The sequence below is a fragment of the Pelophylax lessonae genome (genome assembly GCF_965119305.1).
Source record: "Pelophylax lessonae genome assembly, chromosome: 5".
Lineage (NCBI taxonomy): Eukaryota > Metazoa > Chordata > Amphibia > Anura > Ranidae > Pelophylax > Pelophylax lessonae.
The window spans coordinates 318,386,110-318,413,416 of record NC_138772.1 but is presented as its reverse complement, the minus strand read 5'-3'; the positions used below and the strand labels follow the sequence as shown (position 1 = coordinate 318,413,416).

General features: G+C 42.8%; 1 protein-coding gene across 1 annotated transcript in view; it reads right to left on the bottom strand.

Annotated features, from left to right (window-relative positions):
* Window positions 1-27,307, bottom strand: part of GMDS (GDP-mannose 4,6-dehydratase) — an 813,218-nt gene that overhangs the window by 494,776 nt on the left and 291,135 nt on the right. Inside the window, exons 6-7 of the mRNA XM_082259505.1 lie at window positions 12,038-12,230; window positions 11,386-11,490 (exon numbers count right to left, since the gene is read on the bottom strand). Of these exons, the coding sequence (XP_082115631.1) occupies window positions 11,386-11,490; window positions 12,038-12,230 (298 nt within the window). The remainder of the gene's footprint in view (window positions 1-11,385; window positions 11,491-12,037; window positions 12,231-27,307) is intronic.

The window sequence follows — 27,307 nt, the reverse complement described above, 5'->3', positions numbered from 1 at the left end:
TGGAAGCCTCCTACATCAATAAGGGGCCCCCAGAACCCCCCATGTCAATGGGTAAGGGGTACACTGATGTAAATGCACATTGAGAGAGAAAAAAAAACGCTGACACCCAACTGCTCCTGTCACTCCCCCCCCCTCCCATTTCTGAAGGTCAATTGTGTCACCGGGTGCCCCTCACCCCTTTAATTTACTTAAGCAGCGTCATTCGGCACTGGGCAAGTGAATGGAGTGGTCGGGTGTTCGAAAGTTTTTTTCTTTTGTGGGAAGGTTGCGGCTATTTATAGTAATTGACATGGACCTACATCGCTGGATGATATGATTGAGGATGGACTTACAGTAAATCAGGGGAAAAATTAATGGACTAGTCAGTCAAAAACAGTTGTGTTTGCCACTGACTTTTGGTGAATAAAATAGGGGTACTATGTACTCAATTTCATGGGTATGTGGCCCGGTATGGTTCCTTGCCTGCCAACCTGCATTTTTGGGTAAGGGTTTGGTATGGCTGGATCCTTAAAAAAAAACAATGGCTCATCCAAGCTGACACCTGACAGCAGGTGTGGGCTCCTCAACTAGCACCCAGTCTCCTTGCCCTACCAAAAAATGCAGTAGTATCAAAAACATTTCAAAAGCATGTCATAAAAGCATCAAACTTCAAAATTCAACAATGTTGCTATACATAATTGCACTGAAAATCAGATCAAATTGCAGCCACAATATTGTGAGCCTAGCCTAAAACCTAGTACACAAAGCTAGTTTTTCCTTTTTTTTTTTTTTTCAACTCAGCATTGGCTGAGAGCGCTGATTGGGAGCCGTCCAGGAGACCATTTTTGGTTATGCCCCAGCCAGCTTCTGTCTGACTCAGTTGAAGTAAATACAGGCCGAATGTCGGCCGGTTTCTATTAAACCGCCTGATGTCTCATGATATTGGGCCTGTGTGTGTGGGGCTTAAGAAATAATGGTTTGCAGCATGAGAACATATCTGGGACTTGCTCAAGTGTGTTGGTTAAAATTGCCCACATGGACAGAGGTGTACTCTTTCATTTTAGCTATTGATGTGCATTTTTAGGAAACAAATGCCAGTAATAAAAATGGTAAATTCATAACTGCCATACATTGCAGTACACTGTGCAATTAGTCTCTGCATTTACAATTGACTGAGATCTGTTTGGAAAGAGGTGGGGGTAAAAAACATTTTGAACCCAAACAGTAGAAGTTTGCTCCAGGTTTCGGTTTCTAGCTCCCAAGAGCAGGTGGCTATCATGGCAACCAAGCTGTATTTTGTACTACTTTTGTTTGAATCAAAACATTTGCTTCAATATACACAGTATTCTGAAAGTTGCACATACAGTATCTCACAAGAGTGAGTATTCTGACTCGGATTATTGTGATAGTGATCTAACCCTTGTGAGACCTCTGTGCCTGGCCTGTATAAGCAGATACGGTCACTGCGGACAATCCTCCTCAGATAGCTTGAACTCCCCAATACTGGTTTCATCCAAAAGCTGGTTTATTCTGAACATCACACAACAGGAATACAGCAGAATGAATGGATTTCAATATTATGCGGTCAAAAGATGATGCTTTCCTTAGCTTAGCATGTGGATACAAGAGTCCCTGTTACATGAGGTAAATGGGAGCAGCCATGACACAGGAAGTACAGGAAGAACAGGGGTGGAGTTTACATACAAGGAAATGATGTATCAGGCTCACAGGAGGAACAAGAACATTACCAAAAAAGGCCAGAAGGTGGCAGCAAATAAATCACAGAATATACTATGTAAATTGCATCTACAATAATGAGATTATTAACTGTGTAACAGCACAGTGAGTACACCCCTAACATTTTTGTAAATATTTGCTTAGATCTTTTCACGTGACAACACTGAAGAAATTACTTTGCTACAATGTAAAGTAGAAAGTGTACAGCTTGCATAACAGTGTAAATTTTCTGTCCCCTCAAAATAACAGCCAATAATATCTAAACTGCTGGCAACAAAAGTACACCCCTAAGTGAAAATTTCCAAATTGGGCCCAATTAGCAATTTTCCCTCCCCAAAGTCATGCGACTCCTTAGTGTTTCAAGGTCTCCGGAGTGAATGGGGAGCAGGTGCATTAAAATTTGGTGTCATCGCTCTTACCCTTTCATACTGGTCACTGCAAGTTCAACATGGCACCTCATGGCAAAGAAAAAAAAAAATTGTTGCTCTACATAAAGAAGGCCTAGGCTATAAGAAGATTGCCAAGACCCTGAAACGGAGCTGCAGCATGAAGGGCAAGACCATACATCGGTTCAATAAGGCTGGTTCCACTCGGAACAGGCTTCGCCATGGTCGGCCAGAGAAGTTGAGTGCACGTGCTCAGCGTCCTATCCAGAGGTTGTCTGTGGTAAATAGATGTAGGAGTGCTGCCAGCATTGCTGCAGAGGTTGGAAGAGTGTGTGGGGGGGGTCAGCCTGTCAGCGCTCAGACCATACGCCGTACACTGCATCAACTTGGTCTGCATGGCTGTCGTTCCAGAAGAAGGAAGCCTCTTCTAGAGATGCACAAAAAAACATGCAGACAGTTTGCTTTAGACAAGCAGACTAACGATATGGATTACTGGAACCATGTCCTGTGGTCTGATGAAACCGAGATAAAGTTATTTGGTTCAGATGGTGTCAAGCGTGCGTTGCAACAACCAGGTGAAGAGTACAAAGACAAGTGTGTCTTGCCTATAGTCAAGCATGGTGGTGGGAGTGTCATGGTCTGGAGCTGCATGAGTGCTGCAGGCACTGGGGAGCTACAGTTCATTGAGGGAACCATAAATGCCAACCTGTACTGTGACATACTGAAGCAAAGCATGATCCCCCTCCCTTCGGAGACTGGGCTGTAGGGCAGTATTCCAACAGAACAACCCCAAACACCTCCAAGACAACCACTGCCTTGTTAAAGAAGCTGAGGGTAAAGGTGATGGACTGACCAAGCATGTCTCCTCTAAAACCTATCAAGTGTCTGTGTGGCATCCTCAAAACGGAAGGTGGAGGAGCGCAAGATTTTTCAACATCCACAAGTTCCGTGAGGCCATTATGGAGGTATGGAAGAGGACTCCATTGACAATCTGTAAAGCTCTGGTGAACTCCCATTGCCCAAGAGGGTTAAGGCAGTGCTGGAAAATGGTGGCAGCCACACAAAATATTTACACTTTGGGCCCAATTTGGACATTTTAACTTAGTGGTGTACTCACTTTTGTTGCCAGCAGTTTAGACATTAATGGCTGCATGTTGAGATATTTTGAGGGGGCAGCAAATTTACACTGTTAGGCCCCTTTCACACTGGCTTTCCGATCAGGACCACCTGTCAGTTTTTCAGGCGGACCTGATCGGTTGCTCCATGCACCCCTATGGAGCAGCAGATGTCAGTGGTTACATGTCCACTGACACCTGCTGCTATCCGATCTAGTCCATGAAATCTAGATGGATGGAAACCCTATTTTCCATCCGTCTGGAGGATCGGATGAAAACGGACAGGTAGTCCATTTTTATCCGATCTCCCATAGAGGAGAGCGGGGATCTAACAGGTCCATCTCTGCACACAGAGTGGAGACAGAGCCGTCTTTGACCTGCTCAGCGGATCAATCCTCGCTGACCAAACCAGAGTCCACTGGGAGGAAAGCCTGTGTGAAAGGACCCTTATACAAGCTGTACACTCACTACTTTATATTGTAGCAAAGTGTAATTTCTTCGGTGTTGTCACATGAAAAGATAATACAATATTTACAAAACCGTGAGGGGTGTACTCACTTTTGTGAGAATATATACATACACACAAACTTTATTTAATGTAAAACATTTCAGCTTTTAACTGCTAAAACGTACACAAATTCAGATAGAGTACACATTTGTTGCCCACAAGGTCTTTATTTGGAGGGATGTGATCTACCAAATCTTAGCTGCTAAAGAAAGTAGCATCTGGTTGCAATAAAACCATGCAAAAGCCTGTTTGCTGCTGGAAAGCAGCATTTACTGGCAGTCCATGTGTGTTTTGCCCATGTCTATATAGGGGGGGGGGGGGGGGTCATGCTCTTACACTGTTAATTAGCGTTCTCCTAAAAATGTGAGTTTTGACTTAAAATCCATTTCTTTGATGTTCATTGATGGACAGCTCCTGACATTAACCATTTGGTTATACTGCACCCTACAGGAGTAGGACACTAGGTGGGGAAAAAGTCTGGCTACACCTATGGGCAGTCCCAGGGCATGTACTCAGTCTCAGCCAGAGATGTATAGTAACTAAGTAGAACTACTTCACTACTGTACTTAAGTACCGAAAGGCGGTATCTGTACTTTCCTAGAGTAGAATTTTTTTCTCCTACTTCCACTTTTACTTCACTACATTTTTTCAATGATTTCAGTCCGAAGAATACAACTCCACAAAAGGGTGGGTGCTTTGTCCGTCAATGAACATCAGAGAAATGAATTTTACCCAAGTCAAAAATACCATTTTCTCTTTTGTTCATTGATGGACAGCTCCTGATATTCTTAACCATTGGGATGTCCCAAAGCAGTGTTAAACATGAGGGGTGGGAACAGCAAAAAATTCCTAAGGCTAAACAGTAGCCAACCGGGCAACAGGAAGCTCAACCAAAATAACTGGAGCGCACCTGAAAAAAAAAAAAATACACCCTCAAAGAGGATCAGGTCCTCAAAACCTAGCAGCCAAAATAAGCAGCCGCAGATGCCAACATATCTACTTTATAAAAATGTGTGAAGGTGTGCACCGAAGACCAGGTGGCCACCTTGCAAACCTGTGTCATTGACACCTGATGACATAAGGCGCAGGAGGCACTAAGCGCCCTAGTAGAGTGCACTTTAACAGGGAAGGAGGAACATGACCCTTGATGTAATAGGTCTGAATCACTGTGTCCGATCCATCTGGAAATGGTGGCAGAGGAAGCAGACAACCCTTTACAAAGCCCATCTGTGAGCAAATAGGGAGTATGACTTTCTTAAAGACTTCGTAGCTGCCAGGTACACCCTAATTGCCTGGACCACATCCATGGCATGCAAGGCAATTTCCTTTGGATATTTAGGCCTGGGGAACAGGGAAGGCAACACAATGTCTTTCCGATTCAGGATCTGAGGAGACAGATTGAGCAGGGGAAGGCGGAGGGGGGGCTTTTTGCTAGCCCAGCGCCCGAAAGCCACCTCCACCCGGGACACCAAGGACAGCAGTTAGTGCATTGATGGATGGTTGAGACCCGGAGGGCCCCACAGCCTCAGAAAGGGGATCAGGTGGGGAGATGTGCTCCAAAGACTCCGAGTCACCGGGGGTACCCCACAAAACAGGTGTAAAACACTGCAAGGGACACCCCCACCAAGCTGATCGCACCACCCAGTCACCAGGCACAGAGCACCAAGCGATCCTACGCAGAGAGGGAGAGAACCCCACCAGACTCACCACCCAGCAGAAAACTGGCACCTGCAGCCACTACGATAATCTGCACTGCACGCATGGTGTTCAAGAAGTAAAAGGATCCAGGAGTCAGCACCAGGGGATGAGGAGAGGCTCTCGCCGCTGAAAATCGCTGCCCACAGGGCTCCACTGTCATGGCCGCCGCTATTTTCAAAGGCAAACCACCGCAAAATGGCCGCCGGACGACACAAATGGACTAGGCATAGAAACACAGGCTACTACAAAATGGCAGACCCACAAGGCTTCCAGGGTCCCAAGAGTGATCCCTAGGCCTCAGGGACAGACCCAGGCAGGACAGGGGTCCCTGGCAGGGGCCCCCCACCAGGGAAAACCCTCCCTCACTGATGGTCCGGTCGCCAGCGGTGCACAGCCCCAGCCCCATCACCAGTATAGCGCCCTGCCCCCACCCCAGATCACCCAAACAGCCCTAGCACAAGTGAAGGGGGGGTAGAAAGGGGGGTGCCTGACGGGAACCCGGGGGTCTGACCATCCCAAGGAGGGGCCCACGTCTACCTCAAAACCCTCCAGGGGAGAGGGGGGGAGATAGCTACTCACCATACCAGAAATCGGGTGGGCCCAGCTTCAGACAGAACCCCTCTCCATCAAAACGGGGGGCTGTCTGCCAGGAGGAATGCTGCAACTCAGGTCAAGAACTGGCTGTATGTGACCTCATGAGGAGTTTAAGGAGCTGAGGTCTGCATGCGCTCACTGGCCAGACTAGGGTGATCACTAGATTTGGATTATCCAGCCTGTCACCCAGTCCAGCAGTTGATTGTAGATCTCACAGGAAAAATCCAGTAGGAAAAAATTTCTATCCAAAAAGAAAGAAAAAAAATTGTAGGGGGCAGTATAACCCAATTGTTTAGAATATCAGGAGTTGTGTCCATCAATGAACGAAAGAGAAATCCGAGAACTCATACCTTTTCTTGTTCTTACGCCATCTCTCTCTAGAGCAGTGATGGCGAACCTTTTTGAGCCAGAGTGCCAAAACTTCATCACAAAACCAACTTATTTTTTCAAAGTACTGTACCAAAATTGCAATTAAACTGCACACACCTAGGCACCCAGGTGATGATTGCACACGCCAAGAGAGATTGTAGTCAATTCAGCACTCACCCGGCTCCAGTATCAGTGTGCCTGGCAGCAGCTTCTCCTTTTGTTGGTGCCTTTGATCACCCTTCCCCACTCTTAATGGTGTCTTCCCAGCACCGTCCTCTGGCTGGTTCAACTCCAGGGGGTGTTGTGGCTTGGGCTCTCTCTCCCTCCTGCACCACCTCAGTCTCCTCTCACTCTTGTCTCAACGCTACTCTCGCCCTTGCCCCCCCCCTCTCTAAGCCCTTTTTTTTCCCCGTGCTCCAGGCTGTTCCTCCTCTTATTTTCTCAGGGCATGCTGGGGCTGTAGTTTTTCCTTAATTGATTAAAATTGAGCCAGTCTTCCAGGACTACATGTCCCATGGTGCACTTATCCTGGCTCTTTATTGGTCCTTGGCCTCAGCCAAGGGGGGGGGGGGGGGGCAGGAGGAATCAGAGTAAGCGGTGATCCCTGAAAGCGCCGCTCTGCCCCTGTCCCATGCTGCTTGACAGAAGAAGGGAAGCGAGCGGGGGAAATAAACCCACAGCCTGCGCTCACTTCTCCCTTTGTCACAGTGCGGGCAGTGGCGGAAGCTCTCGCGTGCCCACAGAGAGGGTTCTGTGTGCCAGCTGTGGCACACGTGCCATAGGTTCGCCATTACTGCTCTAGAGGTTTAAACTTTTTCCTTCAAGGAATACAGTTAAATGTTCAATTTTTTTGCCTTCATAAAGTGGTAAATGTTATAAGACTTACCGTATATACTCGAGTATAAGCCGAGTTTTTCAGCACATTTTTTTGTGCTGAAAACGTCCCCCTCGGCTTATACTCTAGTCAAGAAAAAAAAAAAAAGTCCCTGGCTGCTCCGACGAGCTTTAAAAATGGCGCCGCCCGGCGCATACATGTCATTGCGCACGCACCGCCGACGCTCGGGAGAGGCCGGGAATAGCCGAAAGTATACGAGTGCCAGCGGCGCGTGCGCAATGACGTGTCGGCGCCGGGCGGCGCCATTTTTAAAATGAAGGCGCCTCTGGAACAGGTAAGAAACTGCTGCACTACCTGCCATTATGCAGGGCTGCGGGCATACTACAAGGGATGCAGTGCTGCGGGCATGGTCCACCTGTACCATGCCCACAGCACTGCATCTCCTGTAGTATGCCCACAACCCCGGATCCTCTTGTACCATGCCAGTCACCCTGCATTCTCCTGTACCATGCCAGTCACCCTGCATTCTCCTGTACCATGCCAGTCACCCTGCATTCTCCTGCTCCATGCCAGTACCCTGCATTCTCCTGCACCATGCCAGTACCCTGCATTCTCCTGCACCATGCCAGTACCCTGCATTCTCCTGCACCATGCCAGTACCCTGCATTCTCCTGCACCATGCCAGTCACCCTGCATTCTCCTGCACCATGCCAGTCACCCTGCATTCTCCTGCACCATGCCAGTCACCCTGCATTCTCCTGCACCATGCCAGTCACCCTGCATTCTCCTGCACCATGCCAGTCACCCTGCATTCTCCTGCACCATGCCAGTCACCCTGCATGCTCCTGTACCATGCCAGTCACCCTGCATGCTCCTGCACCATGCCAGTCACCCTGCATGCTCCTGCACCATGCCAGTCACCCTGCATGCTCCTGCACCATGCCAGTCACCCTGCATGCTCCTGCACCATGCCAGTCACCCTGTATTCTCCTGTACCATGCCCGCCGCCCTGCATTCTCCTGTACCATGCCCGCCGCCCTGCATTCTCACCCTAGGCTTATAATCGAGTCAATCATTTTTCCCATCTTTTTGTGGTAAAAGTAGGGGCCTCGGCTTATACTCGGGTCGGCTTATACTCGAGTATATACGGTACATAAAAAATTTAGCAATTATTTCCTGACTAAACCCAAATCACTTGTTTATACAACTGCTCAAGTTTGTGTCACTTTAAGACCTATGCTGGCCATACACGTTACAGTTTGATTTTACCATGCCATTAAGAGCTACAAGCATGTATCCAATTTATCAGGCTGGATATCAAAAAGGAAGGATTGCATAGGCAGGCCCCTTCGCTACAACACGTGTGTATCTTTTGCTTCAATCCTGAATGGAAACATTTATAATGGATAATGTACTTATTTTTAATTGTAGTAAACCAAATCATGCACAAACTTCAATATTCAGGCTTCCTTGTGATTAAACGAAATCAGTCAGGAGAAGAGAAAAGAAAGGAAGTTGTTGGAAAAGATTGAAGGAAGAATGAAACAGGAGAGAAAAAAGAAACGGAGGGAGAGGTAAAGTAAAAATCCAAGGGCAAATATTCATTCCCCCGCTTTCTCAATCAGAGAAGGCAAGGGCTGAAAAAGTGTGGTCCACATGAATGGAGTAATCAAAAAGGAAGAAAATGAGTAGCATTAAAGAGGAGGAAGAGCTGAATAAACAGACCATACTATTGAACAATTCTCTGCCATAGGATATTATATCTTTCTTAGTTGGATTTATTTTCTAGGACCTATGACAAACTTTCTAATCCATTGCCTTTCAGAAAGATTCCAGGTACTTTTAACAAAAGATCAACAATTACTCATGAGTAATTAGGCACATTTTATAGGTACGTTATGATAACTAGCCTTAGCGGTTTATACAATGTTAACACTTACAAGTCCTATGTCATAGGCACAACTACCGAAGTGTAGTGATATTTTCCATACATTTGCAGCATTGAATATAGGGTGGAATGTTTTTTGTTTTTTTTTTTTTTTTTTTTTTTTAAGAAAAAACAACACACCCAAAAACAAAAAAAAAGGCGAATGAAATGCTTTTCATTTCCAATTTATTTTACTTAAGCTATTAAAAAGGTAAGACTTGAGGTTTATTATAGCATACAATACAGACTATTTCACAAATATCTGAAAAGTGATAAAAAAAAAAATGTATCGTGGTTTGCTTTGTTTCCCACACAGTGTCTCCGCCTGCTTTTGGAATGTGTGTATGACTGTCAGCTGCTGTCTAATGTGTGCATGCTCCTGCCAGCCTCTTATCTCATGGGGAAATGAGGGTGTGCCTACTGCAGAGGCTGGTTGTGAAATAGAGGGCATTCAGCATTATATAAGGGATTTAAGCAACTCTGCTGTTCATTACAGATAGAGCACAAGTAATCATTGTTTTGGAGAACCTGTAAAGGGGGAAATACTGGTTACCTAAAACACTAAAGCAATTGTTTTCCAATACCCACTTGAAGCTGGCACTGAGGACTTCCTTATGCTAAGCATCTTGACATCTTGTGGAACAAGGACTGGTCCACACACAGACTGAGGTAGGGTGTTTCCAGCCCGTACATCAATAGATACTATTATGAACCACTGCTAAACAAGTTATTTTCTCACATTATTTCCCTGAATACATGCACTGTCTAAAAGAACTTGCCCCTCCTTACAAAATTCTTTGTAACCACCATTTAATTCTGGTATTCCATAAATCAGTGCTGAAACTATGAATTGTAGGGTGTTAAACATGAACTATACAGCATCCTTCACAAGACAAAAGCCAGAGGATACATAGGTTGGTGTGTATACATATTACACACACCATACATAGACACACACACAAATACACAGGTGCATCTCATAAAATTAGATCATCAAAACATTAATTTTAGTAAATTCAAAAAGTGAAACTCCTATATGGATGTGTTATAGAGCGATATTGCAAGCATTTTTCTTTTAAATTTTGAGGAATATGGCTTACAGCAAGTGAAAACCGAAAATTCTGCATCTCAGAACATTATATTACATAAGACCAATACAAAAAGGTATTTTAGTACAGAAAAGTTGGCTTATTGAAAAGTATGTCCATGTACAGTAGATTATGCACTCAATACTTAGTCTGGGCTCCTTTTGCATGAATGACTTTATCAGTTCTGCGTGGCATAGAAGCAATCAGCCTGTGGCACTGCTGAGGTGTTATGGAAGCCCAGGTTTCTTTGGTAGCGGCTTTCAGCAATCAAAGCAACCTTGGCTTCCAAATTACCTCAGCAGGGCCACAGGCTAATCGGCCCCATGCTTTGCCGCATTGATGCAGTAATTCATGCAAAAGGAGCCCCGACAGAGTATTGAGTGCATAATATACTGTACATGGACATACTTTTCAGTAAGCCAACATTTCTGTATTAAAAATCTTTATTGGTTTTATGAAATATTCAACATTTTCTGAGATTCTGAAAGCTGGGTTTTCACTAGTTGTAAGCCATAATAATAATTAAAAGAAAGAAATGCTTGAAATATATTACTGTGTGTGTAACACATCTATATAAAATGTAGGAGTTTCACTTTTTGAATTGAATTGCTAAAAAAATTACTTTAATTGATATTCTAATTCTATCAGATGCACCAGTACATACACACTCTACATACACAATTTTGTTACTCTACATACACAATTTTGTTAATCACTGACTAGATTGAGTCACCTAGGCTTTTCACGTATACATTAGGGAGGGGGTCCAGGGTTTAAGTCCGATATATATAATTTTTTTTTTAGAGATTTGGGTGGGAAAAGCCTCTTATTTGTAGGTCCATATCTTACCTGGTAACCAGACCACATTGGTCTTAGCTGTCCACAGCTCATTTTAAATGCGAGAGCCAACTAATGCTTCTACGCTTGCTGGAAAATCCTGAGATTTGTGGAACCCATTAGGGACATCATGTTGGTTAGGAACTGAGAATTTAGTAGCTTGGATGAGCAGACGTTTAGGTCGTTTTACGCAATGGACTTTCTGTACCGCCCGGCACCTCAACCATCTGTACTTACGCTTTTACATTGGGCACACCTACAACAGCCTAATACACATTTATTTTCTTATAATTCTTAAATAGGTTTACTAACCTCGACGGGGACTCTCATGGTTGAAGAGAATACCATTGACTGCAAACAGGTTATACGCTTCTCTAAAATTAACGACAATCCAGTAAGCATAGAGTTTTGCTGCACCTGAAAGATATGAAATACAGAAGTTCAAAACATTTATAAAGATTTTCTTAAAAAAAAAAAAAAAAAAAAAAATTATATATATATATATATATATATATATATATATATATATATATATATATATATATATATATATATATATATATATATCACACACACGTACGTACATACATAATTTTATGATCACATTGATGCCTTCTTTTACAGGTGTATAACTCCACAAAATGCTATTTACAGCTAAGCTGGTAACTCTTCAATTTACATGAAGAAACTTTAATGGGGTTCCACACAAGTACAACAGTTACTATATACATATAAAATGAAAAGGCTTTCAATTAGATTTAAAAAAAATATATAAATTCAGTATATTACTGTGCATTCTAGTAATTCTCTAAACAAAAAATTAGGACCTAGTATACACCTCATGCAACAACTTAAGCCATATTCGTAAAACTTTTGTTATATGCCTTTTGTAATCTTCCAAATCATTGTTGGAAATATATACTTTTTGTAATCTTCCAAATCATGTTTTTAAATATATACTAACCATATGGTGATCGAGGATAAAATGGTGTGGTTTCCTTTTGGGGGATTTCCTGCACTTTTCCATACAGTTCACTCGTTGAGGCTTGATAGAATTTTACTGACTCAATTAATCCGCATGTCTTCACTGCATCAAGAAGTCGCAAAGTACCAACACCATCAACGTCTGCTGTGTATTCTGCCAGGTCAAAGGAAATCTGAAAGAAAAGAAACTTTTAAACATACTGGAAAAGATGTACCACGAAAATAAAAAACTGCATATGGGTTTTAATACCTCATGCACACTGGACAATTTTGTAGCTGCTTCTAGGGGGAATCAGGCGATTTTTCCTTCCACTAAACTCCCCTGCATGTTAGCCCTTGTGTCCATGCGCACACATAGGCAGTGAGTTTAGAGGCAGGAAATGCAAAACCTACTGCCAGTGCATCCAGGAGCAACAGAGATTTGGCAGAAAAAACACTGGCTGCTGCTAAAACACATCTAAACATGCCTAACGCTAGGCGTGTTTAGTCCTTGAGCGTTAATTTATTTCAATGGCTAGAAAAATGAAATGCCAATGAAATGAATGGCCAAGCTCTTGACGACTGTAAACACACCTAAAAGCTTTAGACACTTTTACAAGCGTCAGGCTTTTTCCTACCAAAACGCTGCTGCCAAGAGTAAAGGCTTCTAGGAGAGTTCGCAAAACATCCTACGTGCATATATATATAGCCTAATCTACCCCAATAAAATGCAATTTGAAGTAAAGAGGAAGGAATGCCACAAAGAAAAAAAAAAAAAAACAGTGTTCACCACTACAAAAAAATATAAAAAATTAACAAAATTAGATATGCAACACTACTGATCTAAAAAGGAAAAAAATAAAAAAAATCTTCTAAGCCAAACATTTCATACTGCAGCAAAAAGCACAAATCCCAAGTCTGGACAGGAGTGCTTTCAGGATTGTTCCAAACGAATGATCTCCTCTCGTGAGAAATTGTAACAAACTACGTTTCTACACAGAATTACACACCCCAAGGACTGCACATGATATACCCACAGCGTTCCCCGAATTGTACCCAGTGCCAGTCCCCTGATGGCACCTACTTCCATATGTTCTGGACCTGCCCTGGATTAGTACAGTACTGGATAGCGATTTTTAACTGCATTAATTCCTGATTAAAGCTCTCCCTGCCGCTGTAAGCTGAATTTGGTTTATAAGGCATTCAGGACGATGAACAGAGGCTTCACTACACCAAGATTTTGATTTCTTTTTTTTTGTTATACTATGCCAAAAAAGAAATACTGGGTAAATGGACTGATGTAGATGAAATAAGGGTAGTCAAATAAGCAAGACAACCCAAAGAAAAAGCCAAGGAAACTCAATTGGTTTCAAAGAAAGATAAATCTGTTAGAATGGCTCAGCCAATCACCTGACCTAAATCCAATAGAAAATCAATGGAAAGATGTGCATAGAAGAGGCCCACGGAACCTTCAAGATTTGATGACGGTTTGTGTGGAAGAATGGACAAAAAACAAAAAAAATCACGTGAGCAATGTTTGCGACTAGTTTCTCCATACAAGAGGCATCTGGGAGCGGTCATTACCAACAAAGGATTTTGTATGAAGTATTAAATACATTTCAGTTAGCATGTTCAATACTTTTTCCCTGTGCCATTCCATTTTATTACACAACCTAATTTCCGAACTTATTCGTTTTAATATTATATATATATATATATATATATATATATATATATATATATATATATATATATATATATATATATGTTTTGTTTTTGGTTGCCACCACACACAAATCCAGGATAAGAAAAAATGAGATGGGTGCACAGCAAAGACTGATGCACAAACCAAAAAAAGAGCAGCATTAATGGGTCTTGGAAGGTGAATGCACGATAACGATTTTATTAGATGACGCACACGTTTGTGATCCTGAGAAAGACTAGCTTGTGCCTCTTCGAATAAAATAGTTATCGTGCGTTAACTTTCAAGTCCCATGAGTGCCGCTCTCTTTTTTTAGATCAATCTATCGAAATAGAGATAGATCGATCGATAGATATAGAGATCGATAGATCTGTTTTATATATATTATATACATACACACACACATACATACATATACATACATACATCACACATATACAGTTGTGTTCAAAATTATTCAACCCTCAATGCTGTAAAGGGTTTTAGGGAATTTAGTGTACATTTGTAATTGTATTCAGAATGAAATCCTACAAGGACTTTATAAGGAACCATATGCAAATAAAATTACATCAATTGGTTTTGTAATACAGTAGTAAATGTTTCTTTTGTGAATTCTTCATTGACACAATTATTCAACCCCTTAAAGACTACCACTCTGAAGAACAGAGGTTCATTGAAGTGTTTTCAATCAGGTATTGAAAACACCTGTGGATGTCAGGGAGCAGCAATAAAGCCTAATAAGCACCAATTAGGCAGCTTTAAAATGACTGATACTCAGCTCCTTCTAGACATTTACTGGTGTGGTTACAAACATGGTGAAGTCAAGAGAATGGTCCAGGAAGACAAGAGAAGGTGATTACTCTTCACAGGAAGGCCAATGGCAATAAGAAGATTGCAAAGATGTTAAACATACCAAGAGACACCATAGGAAGCATCATTCGCAAATTCAAGGCAAAGGGCACTGTTGAAACGCTACCTGGTCGTGGCAGAAAGAAGATGCTGACTTCGACTGCTGTGCACTACCTGAAGCGTAGAGTGGAGAAAAGTCCCCGTGTGACTGCTGAGGAACTGAGAAAAGATTTGTCAGATGTGGGTACTGAAGTTTCTGCTCAGACAATACGGCGCACACTGCGTAATGAAGGCCTCCATGCCAGAACTCCCAGGCGCACCCCCTTGCTGTCTCCAAAGAATAAGAAGAGTCGACTGCAGTATGCCAAAAGTCATGTGGACAAACCACAGAAGTTTTGGGATAGTGTTCTGTGGACTGATGAAACAAAATTAGAACTGTTTGGGCCCATGGATCAACGCTATGTTTGGAGGAGGAAGAACAAGGCCTATGAAGAAAAGAACACCTTGCCTACTGTGAAGAATGGCGGGGGGTCAATCATGCTTTGGGGCTGTTTTGCTTCTGCAGGTACAGGGAAGCTTCAGCGTGTGCAAGGTACCATGAATTCTCTTACCAGGAGATATTGGATGACAATGTGATGCAGTCCGTCACAAACCTGAGGCTTGGGAGACGTTGGACCTTTCAACAGGACAATGATCCCAAGCATACCTCCAAGTCCACTAGAGCATGGTTGCAGATTAAAGGCTGGAACATTTTGGAGAGGCCATCACAGTCCCCAGACTTAAATCCGATTGAGAACCTCTGGTGGGACTTAAAGAAAGCAGTTGCAGTGCACAAGCCTAAGAATGTGACTGAACTGGAGGCTTTTGCCCATGACGAATGGGCGAAGATACCCGTAGATCGCTGCAAGACACTTGTGTCAAGCTATGCTTCACGTTTAAAAGCTGCTATAACTGTAAAAGGATATTGTACTAAGTACTAAGATTCAATGTCACTTGGGGGTTGAATAAAACTGAATGATGTGAGCACAGAAAAGACATTTGTGGTTATTTCATTATAAATGTTATGTTATATTTGTCTGACCTACACGTGCCTCTTTGATTTAATGGTAAGCAGGATGACTGAATGTTTAAAATCAATGTCAAACTGGCCAAAACAATCAATTTCAGTGGGGGTTGAATAATTTTGAACACAACTGTACATATCACATGTACACAACCCTAATCACAAAAAAGTTGTGATGCGGTGTAAACTCTACATAAAAAAAATGTAATGATTTGCAAATCTCAAAACCATGTTCAATTTACAATAGAAAGTAGACAACATATCAAAATGTTTAAACTAAGCAATATGTATCATTTAAGGCTGGGTCCACACTGGATTGCAGAGCGGCTCGCAGCAGGAGGTCCAGGGCATCCTGTTAAAACAATTCAGGTCTGAATTCAGTCCGAATTGTTGGCTGAATTCGGACCTTTAACAGGCCAGAAGATTCACACAAAATTTCCTACAAACCAAGCAGTGTGAACTGATATGTAAAATGGATGCAGGGAAACCCACATCCAATTCACACCAGTGTGAACCCAGCCTTAAGAAAATGTGCTTTAGAAATTGATAGACGCGACATCTCACAAAAGTTGGGAAAGGGCCATGTTTACCAAGGTGTAATAACATCTCCTCTTAACATCTGTAAATGTCTGGGAACTGAGGAAAATGGCTGCTGGAATTTTTGGGAAGGAACTTTTGCGCAACATTGCCGGGCAGCCAGCAGGTGACATTTGTGTTTTCTGATGCCGGGGGTGGCGTGTGGCAGCGCTGTGAGGGTGGATTTTATGAAAGAGAATGGGGTTGAAGGGTGGGGTTAGGTCCGATGCGGGGCTGTAAGGTAGGAGGGGCAGGTCAGTGAAGGAGCGGAGCCGACAGGGGTGGAGCTCCTAGCAGGAAGTGTCCCCTGTACGGCTCTCCCCTCCCTCCAGCTGCGGGTCTAGATCAAGCTGTCCGAGACGACTCCCTTGAGTGGGAACCGGCAGCTCTGAACCGGAAACTCCCTCGCAGGAGATCCTCTGGCTCTCAGCCTGGATTCCCCCCCTAGATGGGCTCAAACTGTGGCTCCAAGTCGGGTCTGGGCAGCCCAAGAGCCAGCTACCCCCTAGACAGCTTATACAAATAAGGTGCCAGATATCTTCAGAAAGTGCAATCCATGCTTAATATAAAAGATTTCTCCATACACCAAAAAAGTGATTCAACCATCGGGAGTTGGTGAGTGGGGATGCATGAGGGAAGCACGGAACAGCACAGTGTTCTATTTTTTTCACCATTGCCACCAATCTATATTAAGCACGGATTGCACTTTATGAAAATAACTGCCACCCTATTTGTATATGGATTTGAGTTGAACCATGTGAATGTTATGGTGCACTAGCTTTGAATATGTTTATATGATATTTCTAGTTTATAGAATTTGTTATTGCACTTAGTTTAGACAGTCTATGGTTATAACGCATATTGGGACAGCACTGTGGACAGACCATTTTTTTCACATTGAGGGCATTCAGCCTTTTTTACCATAGCAGCAGTGCAATATTAGTTACACCCAACATAGCACAGGAAAAATAAATAAAATAAATATATACACATACAAAATTTTAAATTTTATAACTAATTTTTTTTTCAAAATTTGTTTAAGTACCCCAGTGGACATTCAATACCACAAGAAAGCTACATCAGTCTCAAAAAAAAAAATTCATATGGGTACAGTGTTCATTGACCACGCAATTGTCATTCAAAGTACAACAGCACTGAAAACTGAATTGGCCTGGGCAGGAAGCGGGTGAAAGTAACCAGTAGGCAAAAGATTAAAAAACTGGCTCCTAGATTCAAAGCAAATTTGTCAAGCCCTGCTGTAGATTATATACTAAATTTCAGAATGTTCCTAAATGTAAAATTGCAAAGACTAACAGTTTTTAGATGCAGCTTTTCACAGATTGGTTAACCTCTTCCCTCCCATCTTTACTTCTCTTCCCTCCCATCTTTGTTTCTCAGAAGGGAAGAGAAGTAAACTTTAAGATGCGCTTTTTTACCTAATCAGGTTGCCAATTAGTTGAAAATGTTCTTTCAGCTTTTCCTTAAAGTAGCACTTTGCCAGCTTTATGTTGCCCTGTCCCAACTTTTTTGAAATGTGTTGCCATCAATTTCATAATAACCTTTTTTTTTCTTAAAATGGTGCATTTTCTCAGTTTAAGCATTTGATATGTTCTCCATTTTTAATTGTGACTTGAATATGGGTTTATGAGATTTGCAAATTATAGCATTTTGTTTTTATGTAGTTTTTACAGTGTCCCAACTTTTAGGGAATGGGGGTTGTGTATACACACACACACACACACACACACACACACACACACACACACATGTTGGATTTAATAAAACCAGTCAGCTTCCAGGTTTTAATGTCAAAGCTTAACCTGTACAAGCTGAAGTTAAAGGCCGATTGGCTACCATGCACAGCTGGACCAGATTCTGAGTGCTACAGTTTTAGTAAATGTTCTGACTTAATAGCAGGGATTCCACAAGGGTTCTTGTGTTACAGTTAGACAACCGTGCATCCCAAAACTGCCAAAGGTAATGTGCAGAAGAACACTTCCATTTGTGTAATTCATATGAAATAAAAGCTCAATACAAGTTTAACACCACTACACCAGGCTAAGTCACAATTTTCAGCCATGTGACATGGATTTTTAACCTGGGGTGAGGCATGTTAATATGCCTTATGCCATAACCTGACCCAAACATTATTATACAGGATTTATATAGCACCAACAATTTACACAGCACTTTACAATATAAAGGGGAACAGTACGATTACAACACAGAAGGCATAGGAGGGCCCTGCTGATGGAGCTTACAATCTAAAGTGAGGAGGACGTTGTACAAAAAGGTAATAGTTGCAGGGGATGATTTAATGGAGGTGATTTGGGTACAGTTCTTAGGTGGAGTGTGTTTCCCTGAATGGGATTTTTGTACTTATGATTTATGGAGCTCTGTGTCTGTCGAACTCAGAGAAATGGATTTTACCATAACTACTGGGTTATATTGCCTCCTCCAGGAGTAGGACTAGGCAGAACAAAAAACACCTGGCTACGCCCACAGGCCTTCCTCAGCTTGGTATATAACCCCCCCTCCCCTCTGCTCTAGGTAATCAGTTTAGTAGCAAGCAGTATTCAAAGTATCAAAACTCCATAGAGGGGTGGGTGCTGTGTCTGTCAAACTCCGAAATGGATTTTACGGCAAGTACAAAAATCCCATTTTCTTTCGTTCGACGGACAGCGCTCCATAAATCATACCTACTAGGACATTTAAAAAGCAGTGCCAAAAGGAAAATGAGGGGTTGAAAATAACTCAAGGCTAAACATAAGAGCCCTTATGTTATGTCGAACCAGCCATAGTAAACATACTGCATGCCAAAGCCTCCGCTTTTCTGTCAGCCGGGTACTTAAAGGATGGAGATTCCTCTACTGGGATCATGGTAGCTTTGTTCAACCTGGAAACAGGAGGGTCCACCACTGATGAACTAATTCACTTTTTTAAAAGCGACTCCTCAAAAGGGTTAACGTACAGGAAAATGTTTGGGGTCTGCAAAGGGTAATTTTGGGTGCTTCCATTCCTTACAGGAAAACCTGTCAAAATAAGGCACATAAGGAAACACCTTTGGAGTGCGAGGTGACTTATGTGTACCAAACGACACAACCACGTCCATGGCTACATCAGCCACATCCTCCATTTTTAAAGTCTCATGCACTGCAGTGATAAGCACGTCTACCAGCGCTTTTTAATTCGCTGCTGCGACCATGGAGGAATCATCCTATTGAATGGATCTGGGGGTGTGATATTAAGCCCCCCTGAGCGGGCTGCATACACGGCGATATCAGGCTCAGAATCAGATGAGACAGGCTGAGCAGGGAAAGGCGGGGGAAGCTTCCACCTGAGCCTTTGCCCACAGGCCACTTCCACCCAGGACACTAAGGACAGCAGGACCACTGTCAGCACAACCATGGGAAGCTGGGGTTCCGAGGGACCTGCCACCTCCATGAGGGGGTCAGTGGGGAAGATGTAACCCTGAGGCTCCATAAAGGAAAGGAAGACCTTGCAGTACAAAAACGATCTTTTGGCATCACTAAAGGAGCGTAGAGAATTCAAACCCAGCATCACCATGGACACCATTCCTGTTCATATGTCCCAGGCACAGGAAGAGGAAACTGAGGAAGAGAAAACTGAAGAGGAGGAGCTTCGGTATCCCCACAAGGCTTCGGTCAACTCCAGCGTCTCCCAGACTAAAGGAAAATGGCTTCCATGTTATCGAGCTACACAAACATGACCGCCAACCGGAGACCAGTCAGACTATAGGAAAATGGCCACCATCAGCTACAGCATGCTGCCAGGATCTTCCCTGTGCCCTCTGCAATGCTGCACCGGTCTCTACACTGGGACCCCCCTGAACTATACCCACACTGCAAGCAGTTGGGCATCCACCTAGGGGTCTCTACCAGAGTAGGACACACTATCCTAGGACCCTTCCAGGGTTGGGATAGCGGGGGGGGGGGGTCTCCGCTGCATCCTCTGACCTGGAATTCCCACCACAAAGGCTGAAAAGGGAGTGGGGGGGAAGCCCAGTTCACTGAGGGATTTTTTAGGATGGGAGGAGGGAACCAAACGTCCCAGGAGGTTACCCACGTAGACTCCAAAAAAAAAAAGGGGGGGGGGAACTGTACTTACTCTTCCATGGTGCAGGCAATGCTCCAGACAGAATCTTGCCCCGAAAGGGAACTGTTGGCCAAGGGACTGCTGCAACTCAGAACCAAGCCCGGTCTTATGCGACATTGCGATATGTTTAACTTGCGGGCAAGCCTCTGTCCATGAGGCTATGTCGCGGCCGACCTAGCCCATAGCTGTGGTCTGCATGCGCTCGCTGGCTTGGGGGGGGGGGGGGGGGGGAACAACTGGATCTAGAATATCGAGCCCGTCGCCCAGCCCGGCAGTTGATTGTAGCTTTCTCAAGAGAAAAAAAAAAAAAGATGTACGGAAAGAGAAAATTGCTAGGACCAGAGATCCAAGCCGAGGACGGCCCATGGGCGTAGCCAGGTGTTGCTCGTTCTGTTTAGTCCTACTTCTGGAGGAGGCAATATAACCCAGTAGTTAGGATTTATGGAGTTCAGAAATCAAGAGATAGATCTGGGTGTCGTCAGCATAGAGGTGGTATTGGAAGCCATGGGAGGTCATCAAGTGGCCCAGGGAAGAGAGAGAATAGGAGGGGCACACGGACAGAGCCCCGGGGTACTCCAAGAGGAAGGGGAGATGGTGTTGCATGTGACCCTGAAAGTGCGTAGAGCTAGGTAGAACAAGAAAGAGCAGAGTCATGGAGGACAAGGGAGTGGAGTTTTTTGAGAAGTGGATAGTAAACAGTTAATGGCAAAATATTGGTAGCAGCTGGACTGGACTAGTCAGACAGAAGAGGTACACTGTGGTTGTAGCCCATATAGGAAAGAGCACACCATCATTAATTTTCAAAATCAATGTTTGTACTGCACCAATAGTATTGCAATTATGCTCCAGGCAGTCTGATATCTCCTAAACAGGCGTATCAATTTAGCCTCCTGCATTTTGGACTGCTAAATGTGCACCACTGAGTTGCTTTCTTTGGAAAGCGCAAAAATGTTATATAGACTCATTGCTCAAACCTACTCTTCACACCCATCTCAAAGTCCTCCTGTTCATCCCTCAAGCCCATATTAACCGCTTGCCGACTGTATAACAGATATACTGTGGCAAGGCAGGTCTGCTGTGCCAGAGGACGTACCTAGTATGTGATCTGAAACTTCCAGGTAGGGAGCGCTAGCTCCAGCCGTACTGTCATTTAACACAATGGGATTACCGCCGGCACCCACCAATAATCCAGAATTTACACAGGTAGAGCCCTGCCTATGTAAACAAGGCAGAGCTCTGCCCTTTCAGCGGGAAAGTAATGGGTTTTCTTTCCCCACAAAGCAGATGCATTACTTGCCTTAGTGAAAGCACTACACTGTTTACACTAAAACACTGGCTAAGTACACATTTAACCCTTTGAGTGCCCTAGATGTTTAACCTCTTCCCAGCCAGTGTCATTCGTACAGTGACTGTGCATATTTTTTTAGCACTGATCACTATTAGTTTCACTGGCTCCTAAAAAGTATCAGAGGCCGAATGTTTGCGGCAATATTGCAGGCGCGCGCTTTAAGTTGCTGAGCGCCACCATTATTTGCAAATGAAATTTAAAAAATCTAGTATATATCCCATAGTTTGTAGACACTACCTTTAGCGCAAACCAATCAAAATAAGCTTAGAGAGATTTTTTTTTTTTACCAAAAACAATGTAGCCGAAAACATGCTGGCCTAAATTTATCAAGAAATTTGATTTTACATTTTTTTTTTGATAGGTTTTATAGCAGAAAGTAATATAGCAGAAAGTAAAACAAAATATTGCTTTCCAAAAGAGTCCGCAGTTTTTGTTTATAGTGCAAAAAACAACAGTGTTGATCAGATGCCACCCAAAGAAAGCTCCATTTGTGTGGGGGGAAAAAAAAAAAAAAAACGACATTAATTTAGTTTGGGTACAGCGTTGCATGACCACGCAATTGTCAGTAAAAGTAACCCAGTGCTGTATTGTAGAAAATGGCCTGGTCATGAAGGGGGGTAAAACTTCCAGAGTGGTTACGTAACCCTTCTACATTTAAATCAAGTGTAAAGCTGAAGGAGATATTGCAGGTTTACATTTATATGTTTTACATTTATATTGTTTAAAATATGAACATAAGGTACACCTCTGTTGCAACAATAAGTATTCTACGTTTCCGGCCAGTGTACATAACGCACAGCAACATTAACCATAGTTCGGAAACCGTTATCCTCTTTCCAACAGAAATTAATAGAAGTTACCACTGAAACCTCTAATGCTATAACTGAATTGAAAACTCTAAATTGTGAAGCATCTAAAAGAAAATAGAAAGAGGAAAAAAAAAAAAAAAAGTTTAAAGTCCATCAAGTTTCATAACTAAATTGCAGTTCTTTAGGGTTCCATTTACATTTTTGCAATGCAGTAATGCATGTTATGGCAAGCATTAACACAGTCCTTTGAATTTCATGGTCTGCCATCACACCGCTATACTCCAAATACCAGATGTGTCACAACATATGTAACACCATGCACTTTGGTGTGCTGCTTCACTGCATTGGGTTGTCAGTCAATGAATGGTAATGCAGGTGACATGTTGCCTTACATTACTGCAATGCAAATATATAACTGGATCCTTAACCCCTAATACCTACTTTGGGAATGTGGTTTACATACTCTAATGGTGTGCCAATTTTATTTTTAACAGTATAGCTGCGGAATATGCAAGAGAACTTAAAAATGACCCTCTATCTCAGAAATAAAATTTCCATTCATCTTTATGTCCCTAAACCTTACAGCTGAAGCAAAGCCAATTGCCTCTTCTGTCCTGCAATGCCATCTTCATTGCAAAAAGGAGTACTGCACAGTCAGGATCATATATATAAAAAAAACCCACACGAACCCTTTTCTCAGGTTTTCCCCCTTAAAAGTACATTTATTTAGCCTGCAGACATGTCAGTTTTCTGTAGAATGCTAAATTTACAATATACAAGTAGGATTGTTCAGTCAGATGTGTGCACGGATTAATAATAAAAAAAAAACACTGCAGCTGAGACGCGAGTTAAAAGGTTCACCAATTCATGCGTCACGTTTTTCTCTTAGTTTCACAAGCTGGACATATTGTATACACACAAACACATAAACATACACAAAAACACACCTATCTTACACAAATGCCTGCCAAGTTAGCTTGTTGATATAACTACTGGTCTCTGTAATACAAGCACACTGCCTAAAAAATACCTGAAAATATGGTATGAATGGAAATAAATGCTGGATGCATGATGGCTGCTATCTGCATGCACGCAGTTGCTGTAAGACTATTTCTATTGTGCCTTAAAAACCCCTCAAAAAACATTGCAGCACCATATGATCTAACCACCAGTGGGATAGGTATATCAGCTTAAAGCTAAACTCCCTGCAGATATAAAAGGTACAAGTTATGGTTAAGATTCAGGCCGGGTTCCCACTGTTCGGACATTAAAGTCCCACGGCTTCCGATCCAACTTTACACTGCAACATCAGTCAGACTTGAACAGGATCCAGCTTACGATGAGTGAGCTAGATAGGGAGAGACCAGTGGATGTGGTGTACCTGGATTTCGCCAAGGCGTTTGATACAATTCCCCACAAGTGCTTAATTTATAAAATAAGGTCTGCAGGCATCGACCGCAAGGTTTGCTCTTGGATACAGAACTGGCTAAAAGGGCGTGTCCAAAGGGTGGTAATAAATAGCGCATACTCAGACTGGTCTGAGGTGGTAAGTGGGGTCCCCCAAGGCTCAGTCCTAGGACCAACCCTGTTCAATTTATTCATAAACAGCATTGAGGACGGGATCAGTAGTTCGATATCAGTTTTTGCAGATGACACAAAATTGGGCAGGGCAATAACTGCACGGCATGAAGCAGATATCCTACAGAATGACCTGGACAAAATAGAGTGGGCAACGACATGGCAAATGAGGTTTAATGTGGAGAAGTGTAAGGTTTTGCACTTGGGGACTAAAAACATAAAAGCACAATACACTTTAGGGGGGGAAACCTTTGGGGAATCAAAAATGGAGAAAGATCTGGGAGTCTTGGTAAAGGATAGACTAAACAATAGCATGCAAGCGGCAGCTGCCAAAGCCGGCAGAATATTAGCAAAGGGATGTATTCCAGAGATAAAACTATAATCCTACCACTTTATAAAACTCTGGCCCGACCGCATCTGGAGTATTCTGTCCAGTTCTGGTCTCCGGTCCTCAGGAGGGATGTGTTGGTGCTGGAGAGAGTCCAGAGAAGAGCAACTAAACTAATTAGGGTATTGGAGGACCTTAATTATGAGGAGGACCTTAATTATGAAGAGCATCTGCAATCGCTTGATTTATTCTCCCTGGAGAAGAGACGCCCGAGAGGGGGCAATTTATAAATACCTCAATGGTGATCTCAGCATAGAAAAAAAGCTATTCAGTCGAAAGGATTGCATGAGGACTTAAGGGCATACAATGCAATTAGAGGAGAAGCGTTTTAACCTCAGGCAACGCAAGGGGTTCTTTACTGTTAGGACTACAGGATTGTGGAATTCTCTACCACAAGAGGTGGTTTCTGCGGGAAGTATGGTTGCTTTCAAAAGACTCTTGGACGTACATCTCAATGATCAGAACATTCAGGGGTATGAGAGATGATTACGGCCACACACACCTACACAGGCTGAACTGGATGGACTATTGTCTTTATTCAACCTCAACTACTATGTAACTATGTAACTTCGGTCTGGTATGGATTTGGGTTTTTTTGTTTCCAATACATTGTGCAATGCTAATAATGCCTCTGAGCACAAGTCACAAGTCGGATCATTTAAAGTAGAAACTATAGTTTTGGAAAGAGTGGAGAGTGATTAGAACGCCTGTCAATTTTTGTTGTTGTCTGTGCCCCCTGTTAAGGAGATTCGCCCTCTCCATTTTTCCCGTTTACCATTATCATGGTAAGTGAAAGTAAAAAATCCCCAAATTTTGGGTTGTCCCCAGAAAAGTAACAGATGGTAAATCTTCCCATGGGGACACTAGTTCTGGTGACCTGGGGGTCCCCAAGAATTTAATTTGCAGAGATTTCCTCTCACTTGCTGTTTGGCTATGACACAAGTGAAGGGAAATCTCTGCAATGGGACAGAAATGGCGGGGAAAAAAAAAAAAAAAAAAAAAAACAACAACATCGTACAGAGGTTATAACCCTCCCATGTTCTATCCAAAATGAAAAAAAAAAAAAAAGTTTTGCCCATAGTTCTACTTTAGGATGCTGCTCCAACTTGGACACAACTTGCATTAATTTCTATGGGCTGAAATCGGACAGAAGTCTGACCATAGTAGTGCAGGAACATTTTCCAGAGTCGGACCAACACAAGTCCGACCAGTTAAGACAGCTCTCGTAAGGAAACATTGATTTTTACATGTCATGAGACTTGTGCTGTCCAAGTCAGAGTGATTTGTCACACCAGTGTGAACCGGGCCTAATGCATCATTACTTTTTTTTGATAAACAGCCTCCCCCTTTCTGCTCTCTGCTGTACAAATTAACATCTTGATAGGAGGAAGCAGAGTAAGCCCTAAGTTCATCAGTGTGCTGCTTCTCCTTCAACCATCTAGTAGTTAGTGTGACCAGCAGAATAAGTTCATGTCCCCCGCCCTGCAGGACATGGCTGTGCTGTGGGGGAGAACTTTGTAAAATCCCAGGACTGGATTACAGATTTTAAATCCTTTGGGAGGTAAAACTGCTAAATACACAGATGAAATCCATAAATGAGCAATTTTTGCCTAGAGATCAGCTTTGAATCTAAAAAGGTTAGTCTAAGCATGACTTAATCATGTCACTGAACCTACAAGCCTGGCTGGTAGCTAGCAGACTACAAAATGAAGAAACATGTGGGAAACATTCCCATCATTACAAGACCATCACATTAAGGGTTTGAATCTTCTAAAAACAAAAAATACACAATATAGCCTATACCTGGGGTCATGTCACAATGAAAGAAATCATGATACTGTAAGGAAGTACTTAATATTGCCCTAAGGGTGCAATTATCTTTTGATAAGCACATTATAAAGATCTGTCAGCCCATCAGTTATTTGCGAATCGAAAATTAAAGAACATCTTTCAAACTGTTCTTTAATTCCAGGCGTAAAATATCTTACTGAAGTGGCAGATAATCTAAGTAAATTTATGTGAAGATCAACCTCTATACTGCACATTAAAAATTATATATAAAAAGCTGTCTCTCTAATTCAACCAAGCAAGAAAACATTAGGTGTCATGTCAAACAGGTAATTTATTTACAGTAATTTTTATTTAAATTTCTCCATTAGAAATCAAGATATTTTGGATGGAATTGCTACCCCATGGAGTATGAGCAGCGTTTGAGGTTAGAGCCAAAAAACGCTCTGTATACAACTTGATAGCTTAGCTAGAAGTCGCTAGGGCTTTATTCACATGGGTGCATAGAAAAATGGCTGCTAAAATATCACCTTTGACATGGCTCTCAGGTTAATGACACGTGCTGGCTGCAGGATGTGGGAAAACTGTCTTCAAGCAAAGAAGCAGCTGCAATAGTAGTTAAACGGTTACATCATCCTATACAGGATAATATATATACATACACACATCTTTCTATCTATCTTACACCCAACCCTATCCCCTACACCACCCCACTAATACCCCCCTCAGCCGAATGTTCAAAGACTTTGCGCTAACGGATACGTGACTATACAAACAGCCTACTACTCGGACCTTCTCATGTTTCTCAGCAACGCACTCCACAATGTCACATATAGCCCTCGTAGTGGTGTCTGATCCTTTGCTCCCCTACTGGAGGAGACAGGCTTTCACCCTAGAACCCTTTCAGGTCACGCTCCATACTGGGCGACCTTCCGCCTAGCCCCACAGATCATGCCCCGCTCTTGGCTTCTACACCCCTTCTGGCTTACTGCCCTAACCGATCAAGACGACCTGCCACGTCAATCACTATTTTATTTTAACTCCAATCGTGGCT